At 55.5% G+C, this 17097-nt stretch overlaps 4 protein-coding genes across 4 annotated transcripts; 2 read left to right on the plus strand and 2 right to left on the minus strand.

Annotated features, from left to right (window-relative positions):
- The first annotated feature begins 2864 nt into the window (after positions 1 to 2864).
- PV09_05212 (uncharacterized protein) lies at positions 2865 to 7111 on the plus strand. The gene has a single exon (XM_016358692.1). The coding sequence runs from the start codon at positions 3619 to 3621 to the stop codon at positions 7018 to 7020; it is 3402 nt and encodes a 1133-aa protein (XP_016213311.1). The 5' UTR covers positions 2865 to 3618; the 3' UTR covers positions 7021 to 7111.
- A 4002-nt stretch (positions 7112 to 11113) lies between these two features.
- PV09_05213 (uncharacterized protein) lies at positions 11114 to 13160 on the minus strand. The gene is made up of 3 exons (XM_016358693.1): positions 12744 to 13160; positions 12356 to 12456; positions 11114 to 12270 (listed from the first exon to the last, which is right to left on the minus strand). Exons 1-3 carry the CDS (start codon positions 13026 to 13028, stop codon positions 11160 to 11162), a joined length of 1497 nt encoding a protein of 498 aa, XP_016213312.1. The 5' UTR covers positions 13029 to 13160; the 3' UTR covers positions 11114 to 11159.
- A 470-nt stretch (positions 13161 to 13630) lies between these two features.
- Positions 13631 to 16515, plus strand: PV09_05214 (uncharacterized protein). Its single transcript, XM_016358694.1, has 4 exons — positions 13631 to 14041; positions 14107 to 14424; positions 14484 to 14712; positions 14767 to 16515. Exons 1-4 carry the CDS (start codon positions 13972 to 13974, stop codon positions 16046 to 16048), a joined length of 1899 nt encoding a protein of 632 aa, XP_016213313.1. The 5' UTR covers positions 13631 to 13971; the 3' UTR covers positions 16049 to 16515.
- PV09_05215 (uncharacterized protein) lies at positions 16021 to 17092 on the minus strand. The gene is made up of 2 exons (XM_016358695.1): positions 16607 to 17092; positions 16021 to 16554 (listed from the first exon to the last, which is right to left on the minus strand). The coding sequence occupies exons 1-2, from the start codon at positions 17057 to 17059 to the stop codon at positions 16549 to 16551; spliced, it is 459 nt and encodes a 152-aa protein (XP_016213314.1). The 5' UTR covers positions 17060 to 17092; the 3' UTR covers positions 16021 to 16548.
- Between the last annotated feature and the right edge of the window lie 5 nt (positions 17093 to 17097).

Raw genomic sequence — 17097 nt, forward strand, 5'->3', positions numbered from 1 at the left:
ATCAGCATGAGCCCGCTTGGAGCAGGTTTCAGGTTTCTGTTGTCTCACGGGCACGGTAACCTCGCCGCGGAGCTTTGCTATCGCCGTGCTGTTTTGTAGCATGATTCATTTGCGGGACCACCTGCCAACTTGGCCACGGATCCGGCTTTTGCTTTTCGTACAGGACGACAGCAGAAGCGGGTCGGCGTGTAGGATCACGAGAAACCGGGGCGGGTCTGTCCTGTTATGTCGCGATCTCCAGGACCATCCTTGGGAGAGGCAGAGCTTTCTAGAAGACCGCTAAGCCTTGGAGGTGCCTGGCGCGGACGGCCCCAAAAATGCTACGCGGCCGACGTACATAGGAGCCTTGGGTGTACGGCACGAGGCGGACGCCCAAGAGTCACAAAGCGGCAGCACCACCTCGCCTAGACGTGGCATCCAGTCCGGATAGCCGGGCGCAGTCGTCCTGTTACTGCGAGAGCGAGTGGGCAACGCGCACAAAGCTTGCCTGAAGTCACGAGTGTACGGTCCCGCCTCAGGAGGGGGAGTGGGGAGGGGAAGGAGGCGAAGGGGCGGGCGGAACGTCATGCATGGGCGGGTAATGGCAACCCCCCGGCATGATTACATATGTTTGCTATTTCCAGAATGACTTGCATGTTTCGATGCGAGCAGGAGAGGAAAACACATCAAACACCCGGTAGCTCGGATGCGTCCTGGGCCGTTGGCTCGGCTGAGCTGGGATTTTGCAGCGCACAGAGAGAGGGCGGTCAGTGTGCTCTGGGCGTTTTTGTTCGTTCCTGGGCTGGGCAGGCGGTGGGCAGAGATTCAGGACAGCGGGTTGGTCTGGCGCAGGCAGGCGGGCAGATAACGTGCGGCCTAGGGGGTGGCATACGGGAGGTTTAGCATAGCAGTTGGTCGCCCGCCCGCGAAGCAGCGCTGGAAGGCCCTGTGCGAAGGCGACGTCCGACGAAGTCTGTTCGTAAAATGATGGCGATGCGAATTTGAGGTTCTACATTGAGATCCGACAGCGAGAACAACGACCGTCGCCTGGCTTCCCAGGAGATCCACAGGTTAGCCTAGGTGGCGGGCGTTGCGCGTTTAGATGACTGGTTTGTTCCACTTGCCTTGGGTTAATTTGGTATCGAAGGCGCAGAAGAATCGTCGGCCTTCTTCGAGCACAAGAAACCCATTTTTTATTATTCTTTATTTTTATCCAATTGTTCTTCGATCTTGGTTTCATTTACATTACTTTATCGATGTTCCTTTTTTTTTTCTTTCCTTTGTAGATAACGACACCGGCCAGGATCCGGGAAGAGGGAACGAAACAGGGCCGTAGCAATGGCCACCAGATGGAGTATGAGTCTGATGAATGACTGCGAACGTGGCAACTGTGACTGTTCGAGTAATGTGTGCCAGATGGGCGGGAGCGAGTCGTGCGCTGGACAACCAACGTTACAGCGAGGGCGGGATCATGGCGAGGAAAAACCTCTCTAAAGGCGGAGATACGATACAGAGGCACGTAAGAGCGGGATAGGGAGAGACAGAAGCGGGGATGGAATCGTTTTTTTTTAACATGACAGCAGCACACAAGAAGGACAGGGAGGAGGAGGAGAAGTAGTGGTAGCAGCGACGGTCGTGGCCGTGGTACCACAGTAGATGACGGAACGAGGATGAGGCGTTGGCGTACGTGTCTACTGTAGCGCCGGGGTTGGAGGACAACGTGTGCTGCAATCTTAGCGGTCGAATGGGCGGGACGTAGAGCGTAGGGAGCGGCGTGCACAAGCCGGGCAGGAACAGCATCAAATGACAATCATGACGACCGACGGTCGTGGTGATGATGATGTGAGTAATGACGACGATGATGATGATGATGATGATGCTGTGGATGCACCAGGTGTCTGGGCCTGTCGAACGACTGGACGCTGCTACAGATGCCTGGGATTCTTTGGGGTGCTCTTTGGGTGCTGCCTCCGCCTGCTGTGTGGATCGTCCCGAGCAAGCCACTCACGCCAGGACTTCCATTTTTTTTCCTCTCTTCTGCGTACTCTTTTTTCTTTTTTCATTTTTTTTTTGTGGGCATACTAGTGGTGCTGCCCACGTTTCGCCACGGGCCAAACCCTCCCCCCCCCCCCGCGAATCACAATCGAAGCTTAAAACGTCTTTTTCTACCCCTTTCTAGCGTCGCCATCCAATCTTCGGACGGGCTGGCCCCCTTTGCGACCCGCAAAGGTCGTCCGATCGGAGAGTGTCGGTGGATGCTGCTGCCTGCTCCTCCTCCGTCGGCGGGCTAAACGGGACAAAGCGATGAGAGAGAGGGAGAGGGAGAGGGAGAGGGAGATAGAGCGAGAGACGCGGAAGGAGAAGGAGGGGGGCCCATTCCAGAGCGCAGAAGGGAAGTACGGACGAGAGGGAAAGAAGAGGGCGCAAAGCGTGGAATGAAAATAAAAAACAGCGGTTCAAAGGTACCGGGCCAGTCCTGGCTTGGGTCCGGGCCTGACGGTTTTTTATTTTTATTTTTTTTTCTTTTCTTTTCTTTTCTTCCCTCCTCTCCTTCGTTTCGTTTCCTTTCGAGCCCGGCCGGGCTCTCTGCTGCTGGCTCTTCGGGCGAGCCGTGACCCTGCTCATCTCTGCGCGGGTCTGCGCTGGCGGGCTCCCGCTGCCACGGCCACTACTGTCGCTGGCCGTGCTGCTGCGCGCTGCCGCTGCCTTGCTGCTGCCGGCTCGCTCCTCTCTCCTTTCCTCCCCGTCCGTCTGCGGTCGACGTGGTGATCCGCGCCGTGAAATTCTCCTGCGGCCCCGGCACTCGCGCGCTTCACCTTTCCCTGGCGACAATCCCACCGCGCCTTTTCTTTCCCATCCTCTCCCTGCCAGCACCCCCAGCGCCCTACAAACCCCCCCCATTCCCAAATTCCCCTCGCCAGAATCTCGTTCGCATCCCAGTCATTCTCTCCCCCCAAGTCCCACTCCAATCTGCTGCGCAATCACTACAAGAACCGTCGCTCCTCCCGCGCGTTCCACGTACCGACGACCTCGTTGGCCTTTCCACTGCGTCTTCTCCGTTCCCTTCTGCTTCCTTCCTGCGCGAGCGCCCGCCGCTCGCCTCATCTTTGATCCCCAGCCTAAAGCGTGACCTGCCTGGCGCTTCGTCGCGATTTGCTCTCATACAGAGTGCGCCCCCCTCGCCCGATCTTCTCTCGGTTACTACGATCATTCGCCCGCAAACAGCTCCTTGCAGCGTCTCGCATGCACGCCATTGTCCAGCACCGGCGCATCAACACTGCCACCTGATCTCACTGCAGCAGGCCTCTGCCTTGGCTCTTCATTCGTGCCCTGGTACGGCGCGCACTTGCCGGTCCTTCTGTGTAAACACGAACTGCGTGCTGCAGCTCTGCTCTGCTGTGCTGCTGCTTCGTTGCGCAACCGCGCCCGGGCCTTGGCTCCCATAGTCCGTCGCCTTCTCCATCCTATATCCATCCATCCCCCCCGTGGACTGCGAGCAATTGAACAAGGTGTGCACGCCCGCCAGCTGGTCTTGCTGTGCAGCTTCTTCACGTTCAATTCTGCCGCCTTCACCAAACATGCCTTCTTCTTACCGCTGCCAACGCTGAGGGCGCCCCAAACCCATACTTGCCATTCAACATGAGGACCGAAAGCTCCATAGACTATGACCGTGCCAACGGCATCCGCTCGGAACCTGCTGCATCTCCCCTCACGAAGCCGCTTCCGATGCACCATGTCGCTTCCTCCATGCAATTCTCTGTCGCCTCCCTATCCGCAACAAGCAACAACTCCTCGAGGGTCAGTCTCATCTCCAACTCGTCCCAGCCTCGGACCAACGTGCCAATCCATCACTCGCCGGACGGCATCCTTCCCATGCAGGCGCTGTCCTCCTCTCTGCCGTCTTCCATGGCGCTCCCGGATTCCATCTTGCCAACCTCGAGCGCTCCGACGTCGCCGCCTGTCATGTCCCCCAGCGCCATGGCCGAAGCAGTAGCCATGTCACGGGGTGGCCTCATCCGGAGGCTGTCGCGGGGTGCGCACAACAAGATCGTGCGTCGACGACCGTCGACGACGAGCTCGCACCGTGACGTCTCCGTGGGACCCGCCATCATGCGGCGGAGAAGCGACAGCAACAAGGGCATTCCAGACAGCGGCATCGACATCTCCGATCTCGACTTGGACTCGAACGACGACGAGGCCGTAGAGGACTTGAGCGAGCAGTACTTCAGCCTCGGCAGCACCTCGCATCCCTCCCAAACCAGTGGTATCAATAGCGGCACTCTGTCGTCCCGGCCCAGCATTGGCTCCCTCGACTCGGGACTCGCGCCCGCTTTTCCTCTGTCCCTTCAGCAGGGCATGTGGCTCACAAAGGTCTCCAAGAAGAAGAGAAAGTGGATGATGTTCCGTTTCGACTTCGAAGCTGGCAAGATCCTCTGGGACCCACAGCGCCCCTCGAAACAGATCTACATTGACGACATCCAGGAGGTGCGTGAGGCCAAGGACGCCCGCGAGTACCTGGAGCAACTGCAAATCCCTGCCGACCAGGAGTCGCGCTGGTTCACCGTGGTGTACGCCAATCCGAACGCTTCCAAGGGCCGCAGCCTGAAGACGTTGCACATCGTGTGCCCGGACGAGGACACGTGCCACCTCTGGGCCGAGACCATCGATCGCGTCCAGCGACTGCGGATCCGCACCATGACGGACCTGGTCAAGGGCGACGAACGGAGCATCAAGGGCATCTGGAAACGCGAGACCAGAGGCGATCCTAACGCCAGACTCGACTTCCAAAGAGCCAAACAGCTGTGCCGGAAGCTGGACGTCAACTGCTCAGAGCACACCTTGAAGTACTACTTCAATCACGCCGACACGGACAACTCGAGGGATCTGGATTACGCGCAGTTCGAGAGCTTCGTCAAGTCGGTGCTGGAGCGACAGGACCTCAAGAAGATCTTCAACAGCATTCGCCAGCCTGGCAACCCCGAGCTGGACGAGCGCTCGTTCCTGGACTTCCTTCAGCACACGCAGGGCATTGACACAAGCGCGCGCCCGGAATACTGGGCGAACGTTTTCGAGACCCACGCGAAGCGATGCAGGCCAAAGGGCGCAACCTCACCCGTCGCATCCGAGCACAAGGAGTACACGATGAACTTCGCCGCCTTCCAAGACCTCATGACCAGGACCAGTCTCGGCAAGGGTATCAACACTTCGCGTACCGAGCAGAAGCTTGACCGGCCCCTCAACGAGTACTTCATCTCGAGTTCGCACAACACCTACCTTCTGGGACGACAGGTTGTCGGCCAGTCCAGCACGGAGGCGTACGTCTCGGCTTTGACTCAGGGCTGCCGCTGTATCGAGATCGACTGCTGGGACGGCTCCGACGGTCGGCCCATAGTCGTGCACGGACGAACGTTTACGAGCAGCGTCCTGTTCGCGGACTGTGTCAAGGTCATCAACGAGTACGCGTTCGAGGCGTCCGAATACCCACTCATCATCTCGCTGGAGGTGCACTGCAATCCCGAGCAGCAGGCCACCATGACCGACATCATGAAGAATGTCTTCGGCGACAAGCTCGTCCTGCAGCCTCTCGACGAATCTTCCGAGGTTCTGCCTTGCCCAGAGGAGCTCAAAGGCAAGATTCTCATCAAGGTCAAGGCTGCCGAGTCCGAAGACTTGGCCGCAAAGCCTGAGGGTCCCCCGGTCACGCGACGCCCACGTGGCCTCAGCTCTCCCTTCTCCCGTCCAACCGTCTCCGATCCGACCAGCATGCCGCCCGGCTACTCGCTGTCAAGCCCCCCGACGATGTCGCCACAGCTCAACGGCAGCCTGTGGAACAGCTCGCGAGCCTCCATCGCCTCGGGTGCGTCTGCAACGCCCATCAGCCCCAACAGCTCGGCCGAGGAGAGCGACTTCGTTTCGGAGCACAAGCCCCGTCGACGAAAGACGAGCAACATAGTCAAAGTCCTCGGAGAGCTCGGTGTCTACACTCAGGGCATCAAATTCTCCGACTTTCGCGCGCCCGACGCTCGAAGCTACAATCACGTCTTCAGCTTTAGCGAGCGCACCTTCGAGGGTCACTGCAGGCGAGACAAGGAGGCCCTTGAGAGGCACAACCGTCGCTTCCTCATGCGCGTTTATCCCGCAGCGCACCGTGTGGGCTCGACAAACTTTGAGCCACTGCGTTTCTGGCGTCGCGGGGTGCAGATGGCAGCTCTCAATTGGCAGACGTATGACCTTGGCATGCAGCTGAACGAAGCCATGTTTGCCGCGGGAAACGATCAGACCGGATACGTTCTCAAGCCGGAAGAGATGCGACCCATCGGTGGGTCTGCCGTCTTCGACATTCCGTCGCCCAAGAAACCGAGAAAGCGCGTCAAGTTCTCGGTCGACGTCTTGTCCGCTCAGCAGCTTCCTCGGCCTCGCGACCTCAGTCACGCCGCCAACATGAACCCCTACATTGAGGTCGAAGTCCACATCGCTGAGGACAAAGCCCACGGTCTCGCCATCGGCGAAGGCGGCACGGATGCGTCGGCACGCGACGGCATGTCAGGCATCGGTTCTCCTTTGCGCAAGCGAACTCGCATCGTGCTCAACAACGGATGGGATCCACATTTCAACGAGCCAATGTCCTTCACCGTCGAAACCAAATATCCCTCCCTTGTTTTCGTGCGGTGGACGGTGTGGAACTCGCCGGACGGCCAAAGCCTGAGTTCCAGCAGCGTTCCGCTTGCCTCGTACACGGCCAAATTGGACTCGTTGCAGCAAGGTTACCGCCACATCCCACTCAAAAACGCGCAAAGTGAGCAATTCTACTTCTCCACACTGTTCTGCAAGATCAAGCGCGAAAACCCCACCGTCGTCGAAGAGGTCGCACCGGCGTCGAATGGCTCCGAGGACTCGTCGCCAACCACGCCCGTCAACAACGAGTCCAAGACCGGCTTCCTCAAACGCGTCCTCAGCCGCACTCCATCGCAGCGGAAGAGGCGCGACGGCGAGCCCGAACGCGGACGGTTGTCGCGCACTGCATCGACCGAACGGCAGTGAGCACCGCGGACACATTGCGACTGTGTGCACTGCTAAACCGAAAAAAAAAAAGCTTGTATTACTATTCCTACTACCACAGCTCTAGTTTCCCCCCCCCCCCCCCTCTCTCTCGCTCCCATCATTTGGACGAGAGCAAGGAACACGATCGTGGTGGGGAGGGGATTCTCATTTTTCCCTTGTTCTTTTTATCTCATATGTTTTCTATTCTGGCAATAATATACCCCAAATTATGACTTGCGGACTCTGCAAGCTTACGGCGCTAGGACATACAGGGCGGCATCTTGTGTATCAGCGAACTCTCCCGTTATACCTTGTCATTGCGGCCTGTGTGGCCTGACACTTTTGGTTTCACTTCTTATTGATCGCCATATTATAGATGAACGCCTTGAGGGCTTTTATTTTTTTTCCCCACCGCATTCGCTTCTTTGCAATCATTCTGTCGTCCCCTAGCTCCAAGAGAGCCTAGTGGGGCTTTGTACAACTACAGCCGTCTTTGTATCATTCTTTGCATTCGTTTTCGGGCGGAGAAGAGCGTTCCAATTTAGACTGCGTCACATGTCTTTCTCTTGCATGGCGGTGGGCAATCAGCATAGTCAGGCGTAAATTTGCTCGTTCATGTTAGGACATCCTTGTCACGGCCATCTTTTGTAGGTCGCTATCAGATGTAGGGGATAGCTATGATTCGTCATTCTGGACGGGAAATAGGATAGCAAGGGAAAAAAAAAAAACAAAGATGAATGAGATGACTTGAGCGTTAGGGCGGAACGCCTAGCCTCGACTTTCACCAATCTACGTGTCGTAGTCTTTTTTTGTTTGCCTACCATTTGCCTACCAGCGTCGTGATTCAATCCACACCGGCCCCCTTCCCTTCTCTTCCCCCGTCTGCCGGCGCTCAAGATTTTTTTGCTTCACGGCGCTATGCACGGTGCAAAGAGAGAAGCGGGAACAAAAAAAGAGAAGAGCATGGATGGGTCGTTTGTCGAAAGGCGACCAGCTTGACAGGGAAAAAGATCCTACGGCCCTTACAACCACTCTGCCCCCTCCCCTCCCCTTCCCATCCCTTTCTCCCGTTTTCTCTTTATACATACATATATATATATATATATATTTATCTTTGGTCACCTCGTACGCGACTGCCTTTCGGATCCCCAGGAGCCACGTCCCCTTCTCGTCCGTCTCCAGCCTTTTCTTTTCCTTTCTTTTCCTTTCTTTTCCTTTCTTTTCCTTTCTTTTCCTTTCTTTTCCTTTCTTTTCCTTTCTTTTCCTTTCTTTTTCTCCGCGGCCGTCTCGCCGTCTCGGTGCCTGCTCTTCTCCTTCTCCTTCTCCTTCTTCTTCTTCTTCTTCTTCTTCTTTTTTCCCCCGCCTTTGTATTTTGGCGTGGGCCCGGCGTTGCCAACTTTTTCGAACGAACGTGCGTCGATGTTCAACGGAGGGTTTGGAGAGATCTCTCCCCATATTTTTTTTTTTTTTTTCTTTTTGGGGGAAGGGGCAGGGGAGGGAAGAAGGGAAAGGGGTGTGGGGAATAGAGAAGAGAAGAGGTTATTTTGATCATGAATCATGGTTTTCTCACACGCGCGCGCGCGCGTGCGTGCGTGCGCTTTTGTTCCCGTCTTTACGGGCAGGACGGGGAGAGAGAGAGAGAGAGAGAGAGAGAGAGAGTTGAGAGAGAAAAAATAAAATTAGAAGCTGGCTGGCGAGTCTTAACTCACATCTCCGCATTGCCTAACTCCCTTTGCCTCTTTCTCCTTCTCACTCCCTTCCTCCCTCCCTCTCTCACCAACCCCCCTCGTCTCGTCCTCTCTCTCTCTTACCCTCCTCTCGCCTTCTCACTTCCGTACTCCGTTCTCATCCTCCGCTGCTGCGCCAGAGAGACCCACCCGGGGGCCCTGCTGTACGAGGTTACTCCCAGCAATGGAAGGCAGCCAATCCCTTCCCCGCCTTCCTGGCGCGTTTGGCCTCTCGGCTCATCGCGAGGCTGTGCCCGTACGTGTCTTCCTTCGGCAGATGCGAGCAGTACGAGCAAAGGCGCGGGTCATGTGCGCAAAGGGGGCGGTCGACTTCTGCGGGCTGGGCCATGTGCGCTGCTGGTCTACAATGGAAAGGGCGTGCAAAGGGGAGCAGACGACGAAAGGCATACCGCTGGGACTCCCCTTCTTCAGCGTGCGATTCTGACACCTCTCCGTCGCTCGCTGTCGCAGCCGGGCGGTCGCCTTACTGCCAGGGCACATTCGCCGCACCTCCTGTCATGCACAGCATCCATCAGAGGCAGCGAAAGATGCAAGATTCCTTTTCTTGCTTTTTCTTTTTCCTCGTCTCTCTCTATTCTTCCAGCCTGCTACGATGTGGAGAAAAAATAGAATGCGGGACGTGCGTTTACGTCGTTCCCAGGGTGTGGCGCCCCCCCCCCCGGCATATTCCCTTTCCCCTGGTTCAAGGAAGAAAAAAGGAAAATAACGTGCGAAGGGGAAGGACGTTAGATACGTCGGAGATCACGGTCCGTGACGCCGTTCGATTGGGGAGGGTGGGAGAGAGAGGTGGACATGGGGAGAGAGAGGGGCGGGTGGGTGTTAGCAGCTGTCGCACTTCCGTGCCCGCCCTTTCATCTCTATAATGCGACGAGAACGCGATCCAAAGAAGCAAGTGATACAGACGACATCCACCCATCCCCCCCTCTATCCGCACGTCCAGCTACGAAACCCCTTCCTCCCCCGGCAACACCGTTTCAAAACGTATCGTAGCCCGCGCAGTCGGTACCTTTGCGTCAGCATCGCTACTGTTTCTTGCTGGGGAGTGAATATGGCCAGGGGGTGGGCGCGTCCCAAACGGATTCCTTGTTCATGCACAACATCTTTTTGATCATTTTTACTTTTTCCCCTTTTATTTCCTTCGTTCCTTGTGCCCGGCACGCGAATCACACGTCGTTAAATTTTCTTTTTTTTCCCCATTCAGCCATTTTATTTTTTTTTCACCATCTCTTTTCTCTTTTTTCCGTCGTTTTGTCATCTGGATCGCTCCACATGAGGCCGCGACGCCGACGACGCGTTCTGACACCATTATGCCGGTTTTGCAGGACCAGTTGCGGCCGCCCCCCGCTCGTTCCAACGCGGTTAGTTTACGATACGTGCGTACGTGCTTGCTTTTTGGCATTGCGTTGCGTATGCTCGCACGCACAATCACGGCACAGCACTAGCGGGTGCGTAAAAACGCACAGAAGTGGGCCGTTTGGCCGGTTGTGGCTCTCGCGTGCATGAGGCTGCCAAGATATGGGACGCAAAGTGGATTCTTTGTGGTACGACTTGTTTTTTTTTCTTTTCTTTTTTGCCTAGCAAGTCGCATCGACAATGTCGACGATGGAGAGACTTCTGTCGTGCGCTATGGTGCTGCCGTGTCTTTCGTCGAGGTTCCCTTGACGACGGGCTTTACGACGCCGGCCTTCAGCACGGTGGGGTGCCGATGGTGTGAGGTCGATAGACGCTTTCTGCACTTGCCTCCGACGAGGACGGAAAGATATTGTAGTACCTGCGGGTCCGACAACGGTGCGGTTAGCTTTTGTGACAATGTCAACGCAAATCCATAAGCCTTTTTGCGTCACGCCGGGCCGCTAGCCACGGGCTGTACGTGAAATTCGCCCAGTAAAGGTGGTGAGAGGCGGCTCCTGCGTTCACGATCACCAAAAAGCCCCGCAGGCTCACCAATCTTTAAGGCCCCCCCCTCACGTAGAGCGTGCCGAAAACGGCTTGATACAGACGCATTGCGTCCTGCGAGACGTCGCGCGTCGTTGGACGTCGGAACGGCGGTTCGATGTCATCGTCAAATGTATAGGGTGTCAAAGTCACGCAGCAACCTGGGACGGCAAGCCTACTGGCTGCGCCGCGTTTCGAGCTATTCGGCAAATGGCATCCGCCGGTGTGATAGTAGTACAAACCATGTTGAACGTCCGTCTAAAGATGCTTGCTTCTGTTGGATCCTGTCGTACTACCTGTTAAACTGCCGCTATGGAGCTGCGGAGTGAAGAACCCCCTTGACGAATACGTGACTGCTCCCTGCTTACGGGTAAGAAAATAGAGATGGTGGAGCACAACTCGGTAAAAGGCCCCCGACTGCATATGCATTGATGGTTCATCATTAATTGACTTGTCTCATGTAAAGTCTTCGTCCAATTCGAGTTCAGCATGCTGCTGCTGGCTCCCATCGCCGCTAGCCTGCTTCACGAGGTACTCCCTAACGACCGGACTGTCGTTCAGTAGTTCGTCCCTCTCCTGCTCCAGCGCAACAAAGGCCTGCATCAGGAGCTGGCCCTCCAGAAATCGCAACCGAAGCGCGAGTTCGAAGCACCTCTCCCGCACAGTTGGCTTCGCTCGGCGTTCTGTGAGCGCACCGTTCTCGAGCGAGGATATTATGTTCAGTCGCTGCTCCACAAGTTGCGAGAGCTTGACCACCGCTCGCAGATGGTGCACGTCCCACTGGGGATCTTTCTGGAGGGCGCTGAGCAAGTCGGCGGTTGAGCCGACAGGCGTGTCGTGAAACAGCATTTGCAGCTCTCTCTCCCCAGTCACAGTCTGGGCAAAGGCGAACTCAAGCCCGTCCTCCTGGTTCACGTTCATCAGGTAAACGTACTCGCTGCGCCACTTCAAGGCGCCCGTCTCGTCGTCCTTGTAGAACTTGACGCCGGGCGCGACGGTGGCGACGTGGTCTTTCGGCCGCGCCAGCGGGTCGTCGTCGTCCATCTCGAGCGGGAGAAACAGCTCCCTCGCATCCTCCATGCTTTCGTCAATGAAGCCGTACGAAAACAGCATCTCGCAAGCCCCCTTCCGATCGCCGTACGTGATCGTGACCTCCTCGCCGTGCCTGACGTCCATCCCGTCCCGAAGCAGCAGAATCGCGTTGCCCGCCCCATCCGTCTCGTACAGCGCACTCGCCGCCTCTCCAGCGGCGTGGTTTGCCATGTCGATGCATGGAACCATCGCGTCGCCGATCCCTGGGAACTCCAAGACCCGCGACCGGTACATGGCGTCGACTGCCTTCCAGTCGTCCAGGCTGAGGTTGAGCGAGGCATCCGGCGAGGAGCCCCACCACAAGTCCTGACACCACCGCACATCCTGCGTAGCTTCTGCTAGGAGGGCGAATTCCCGTTCGAGCGACCTCTGCTTTGCCTCCAGGGCCGCTTGGAGCGAAGTACCATCTAGCAGAGCGACCTCGTCAGGCGTCCAGAACGTGGGGAGCAGTTCGTCCGGTAGGAACTTTATGTATCTAGTCAACGATTCAGCGTGTGCCACTGCATCAAGCGCGGTGCGGCGCTCTGTAACGTGTTCAACGTCGGCGTCGTCACACTTACTGGTTAAAGGGCGTGAGTGAGCCCAGCTGATAATTGCTCCTACGAGCCGCTGTCACGGTTGCCGTGTATAAAAGGAACGTGAGAACGGCTCCTCGAGTAGTCTACGGTTGTCCAGTCAGTTTTTTTTTTTACCTTGTTGGGACGTTCGTTGTGAGGATTTTTTCGACTCCAAAGAATTCAAAACTCATCTAATTTTTATTCAACAAACGCGTCTGACAGCGGTAGTGAGTTGGAAACCCGTCCCAATCACAATTTAGATACTTGTGGCATGCATAAAATGTTTGATTGCGTTTCTTTAGATGGCGCAGGCCACAGAATAGCCTTGGTTGTGGCGTGTGGGAGCGTATCGTTTTTTCGTTGGGTGGATGTAGTATATCTAGCGACTCACTTGAACGAACTCCCCTAATGCCTCCAACAGCTCTCTCAAATCCTTATCGGACTTGGCAGCTACTTCCACTGCTTCCTTCGAGATGACCAAATCGCGAGGCACGACCAGCAATGGCCCTTCGTCGCCGCCTTTGAGGTCTCTGATCGCGAGCAAGCCAGATCCGCGGTCTCCACCTGCGACAGCACACTTGACGCCGTTGAATGATCCTCCATTGAGGACGGCCCAGTTCTCGAGTTCGGAGGAGGGCTGTGCTAGCCAGCCCTCCTGTCGACCGCAGCGTATCATACTGTTTGGGTGATGGTCGTGATAAAAGATGTTGTGATGGCAGTCGGGCGACAAACGGGAGCGCAGCTATCCATGCCAGCAGAGTCTGGCTTTCGCTCGTCCGACAGCGCGACGAAACATGGTACGAAACGTCGAAAGCAGAAGTCAAGTCGGCTCGAAAGCAAGAATTAGAAAAAGCGACTTGATCTCCAAAACATCTTTGATCTTCTACGGGAGAAAGGGCATTCCGACACACATAAACACACTCCGGCATGGCATGCTTTTGACGTTGCAAGACGTGCGCTTTGCGCTCACGAAAAGTAGTTGCTTCGTGCAACCGGCGCAAGAACGCTTGCTGCGCGCACAACATATATATGTATGAACATGCATCAGCGAGCGCATCACCTCAGGTCCCAAGGGCCAGGATGCCATGGACAGGAAGAACTCCAGGCCAATCGATTGTTCGGCGCAGTGTTCAAAAGAGGGCAGCATGGCACGTGCCCGAGCCGTGCTTCGAGGAAAGTTGAGGCGCTGAGTGGGGGGTGCGTCTAAAGTGCGGCCGTTGCTATGGAAAACAATCCGTGCGGGAGGCGCCACCCATCACAACAACCAACAACCAACATCAATAATCTCCTTTAACTTCGACTCCAAGCCCGAAGCCTCAAAACCCTCAAACCCATCTTTCTCTCCCTCTCTCTTCCATTCTCTCCAACTCCCCACCCCAACATCTTCTCATCACTACTACTATTCTTCAAAGTCTTCGGTCCAGGACCCGCAGGAAGGCGGCCAACGATTGTGAAAGCCGTGGCACAATTGTATCCTGCTGCAAAGCGAGTACCATCAATCTCCTCTAGCTTCAACAGCGTTGCTTTAGAGGTACGCGGAACGGAAAGATTATATCATACAGAATCGTTCAACAGCTCGTTGCGAGGTACGGAGCTTCTATAAGCTCCTCTGCATCGCAATGTCGGCAGGCTCGTTGGCGACGGCGCAGTCGGCGACCAGCTACGGCCAGATCATCGAGTACATCCAAGGTCAGTACATTGCACAGCATGGCTTCATGCTTCAAGTATGCGGCTAACCTTGAGTCAATGGATAGACCGACTCTATCTCGCCTCTTACACTCACCCCCCGAACCAACACACGCCCTTTCCGTACCCGCAAAGGTCGCAAAGCAGATCGCCAACGAAGCGGTCGTCCCGAGCGCAGGCAGGCCCAACTGCTACCAGCCCAAAGTCGAACCCACCGGTCTACTTTTCGATTGACAAGAGCCTGTTGTACAATGCCTTCCATGCAGACTTCGGTCCATTGCATATCGGCCACCTGTACCGCTTTGCGGTGACACTGCATGAGGTGCTGGCGGATCCGAAGAATACAGATCGAGGGGTTGTGTTCTGGAGCGATGCGGACTCGAGGAGTATGAACAATCCAAACTTCGAGCCTCGAAAGGTATCGTGCTGACGTGCGCTTGAACAGGTCGCGCAAATGCTGCGTGCATATTAGCATGTTATATGGTGCTCATCCAGAACTGGCCACCCCATTTGGCCCTGGCACCGATTGCGCAAATGGATCCTCCATGCATGCCCTTCAGAGACGCTGGGTATAGCCAGGCGGATTATACATTGAGCATACAGGACGTTGTCTACGGTGTCTGGCGAGCAAAAGAGGAAGGTCTCTTCAATCTGAAAGACTTTAATCTAGAAGAGTGAGTTTACAGCATATTGGGTCACTTTTACGTCGATTGATTAAGATATGATAGATATGAGATGTACGAGAGGGTAGACATGGGCGATTTCAACTGGATATCGCCGAACTTCCTCGCTTTCGCATCGCCACAGCACACGCCAGTGCATTCGATATCGCCGGCCTCTGCAGAATGGGCGTCGTTGCCAAAGACAGTCGCAGAAATCCAGCGAGCCAGTATACCGAAGCCATTCCAGAATGTGTTGACCCATTTCGTGGAGCGCAACATTGGCTTGGTTGTGCGGCTCAACTCACAACTCTACTCTGCTTCGTATTTCACTGCATTGGGTATTCAGCACATTGACATGATCTTCGACGACGGCACGTGTCCGCCGTTGTCTCTGGTACGAAAGTTCATCAACATGGCTCACGAGATGATCACCAAGCGAGGAAAGGGCATTGCCGTGCACTGCAAAGCTGGTCTTGGCCGCACGGGCTGCCTCATTGGTGCCTATCTGCTCTACAGGTACCAGTTCACTGCAAATGAACTCATTGCTTACATGCGATTTATGCGACCTGGCATGGTTGTTGGTCCTCAGCAACATTGGCTGCACCTCAATCAGCATGAATTCAAGAAATGGTGGCACGATGACAACTCCAAGATCCATCTTCCATCACAGCCGTCGACTCCGACACGCCTGAAGACGCGTCTCGTCAGCAACGGCCAAACTTATACGCCACCAAACGGCAGCGCAAAACGCGCAGCCTTGGGCGAAATCATGGTCAATGAAGAATCAACCTCTTCTCACGCAAACAATGAGAACCTACCGGCCCCCACACCAGGTCAGCCACGAAAGACGTCCAAAGTCTATGGAGCAAACTCGTCACGATACCGTGCCGGTGATTCGGAGCCTTACGTGCGACCGGACAAAGATTTTGCCTCCGCAAAACACCAAACTTCGACAATGCAGGGCGACTCAGAGTCTGATGAGGAATATCAGTTGCGCATGCTTGCCCGGAGAGCTTCTCGCTCCCCAACTGCAAGCTCAGCAGACAAGCGGCGTGCAGTCTCATGCACGTCCACAACGACTGTGACCACCACGAAGTGGGACTTTGTCGAGGAGACAAGCGATATCGAGAATGCCCATCCGATCAGCCCGCAGGCCCGTAAAGTGAGCAACGGCGGCAGCGGCAAAGGAGAGATTGGCGTTTCGAAGACGAGGAACAACCCCATGAGACGAAGCGCGACAACCGATGCGAATCACGCAAAGGCACCGTCAGGCGTGCGGAAGACGAGCGGGAGAGTTGGTAGCATGGGGAGCACAGCTGTGAGGCAGGCGCAGGCGCAGGCGAAGTGAGTTTTATCCGTTATTCGCTTTTACGATGACGGATAGTTTATACTTTGCTTGTTCTGTTACCCATTATCTGTTGTTGCCATTTAGCAGGCGTGCTGATGAGAGATTGCTTTTGCATAGTGTCTCGGTGCGTAACCGGACAAACGGCGTTAGCAAAGGGCTGCATGGGAAGTGGCGTTGAAATGTAGTGCCACGATGACAACGATCTTTTCGATCAGATCCTTTTCGTATCTCTAGGTGTCTAGTCAAACCTCGTCCTGGTATTTGAGATTGAGCATGCTGGCGTTGACGGGAGGGGAGGCAAGCTCTTGTTTGCTTATTCGCACTGACGGGTTACGCGATAATGAAGTATACAAAGCTGAGATCGTCACATAGCATCTGTCCGTTATGGCATGTTTTTATTCTGTGTTTCTCATTTGATTCTGATATGAAGATCAAGAGGAGTATGACTGGTATGACAGCCTTTCCACGTAGTAATGGTGCGTGGTTGTGGCTCTTCCATATCAAAGCTGGGCTGGTCGTCAGCTGACTAGGTCGCCACGAATAGCAGGTGGAGCTTACGGCCAATTTTGGGATCCAACCTGTGAGTGGGTGGAAGAAGAACATGGACGTTCGAGAATACGCGAGAGACCCATGGGTGAGGCCGAGAGACCGTCTTGGCGACTTGGATATCGCGTGAGAAATCCGCAGACTGGGGACAGTTTTGGGGAAGCACATCCATTCAGGATCCGCCCAGAGAGACCATGTGGATCCCTTCCTCAAGCAAACTAGCTGGGGAATGGGAGCAGGCTCAGAGTAGTCCAACCATTCTCTCGTAGGCCGGTACAGAGCTGCAATTCGGGGTAAAACATCGAACCGTGTTCCCGCACATTTTTTTTTTCTCTTGATGTATATCCAAGCTGCCGAGCGAGAGACGTCGTTTACTAGCTTAGGAACGTCTCCTTGTCTCCTCGGGACAAGCTCATGCCCATGGCGAATCACAGCTTGATGTGTAGAAGAGGTCCAGGCTTCCATTCCTGCTCATGCTTTAGAAGCCCGGGGGAGGGGGGGGG

The sequence above is a fragment of the Verruconis gallopava genome, assembly GCF_000836295.1.
Source record: "Verruconis gallopava strain CBS 43764 unplaced genomic scaffold supercont1.16, whole genome shotgun sequence".
Classification (NCBI taxonomy): domain Eukaryota; kingdom Fungi; phylum Ascomycota; class Dothideomycetes; order Venturiales; family Sympoventuriaceae; genus Verruconis; species Verruconis gallopava.

Bases quoted from the DNA above. Each gene is read 5' to 3' on its own strand.
- PV09_05212 (XM_016358692.1), top strand. From the start codon at position 3,619: ATGAGGACCGAAAGCTCCATAGACTATGACCGTGCCAACGGCATCCGC.
- PV09_05213 (XM_016358693.1), bottom strand. From the start codon at position 13,028: ATGATACGCTGCGGTCGACAGGAGGGCTGGCTAGCACAGCCCTCCTCC. The intron at 12,457-12,743 runs GTGAGTCGCTAG...GGACAACCGTAG, and splicing joins CATTAGGGGAGTTCGTTCAA to ACTACTCGAGGAGCCGTTCT. The intron at 12,271-12,355 runs GTAAGTGTGACG...ATCGTTGACTAG, and splicing joins TCACTCACGCCCTTTAACCA to ATACATAAAGTTCCTACCGG.
- PV09_05214 (XM_016358694.1), top strand. From the start codon at position 13,972: ATGTCGGCAGGCTCGTTGGCGACGGCGCAGTCGGCGACCAGCTACGGC. The intron at 14,425-14,483 runs GTATGAACAATC...GCGCTTGAACAG, and splicing joins GAGCGATGCGGACTCGAGGA to GTCGCGCAAATGCTGCGTGC. The intron at 14,713-14,766 runs GTGAGTTTACAG...AAGATATGATAG, and splicing joins AAAGACTTTAATCTAGAAGA to ATATGAGATGTACGAGAGGG.
- PV09_05215 (XM_016358695.1), bottom strand. From the start codon at position 17,059: ATGGAAGCCTGGACCTCTTCTACACATCAAGCTGTGATTCGCCATGGG.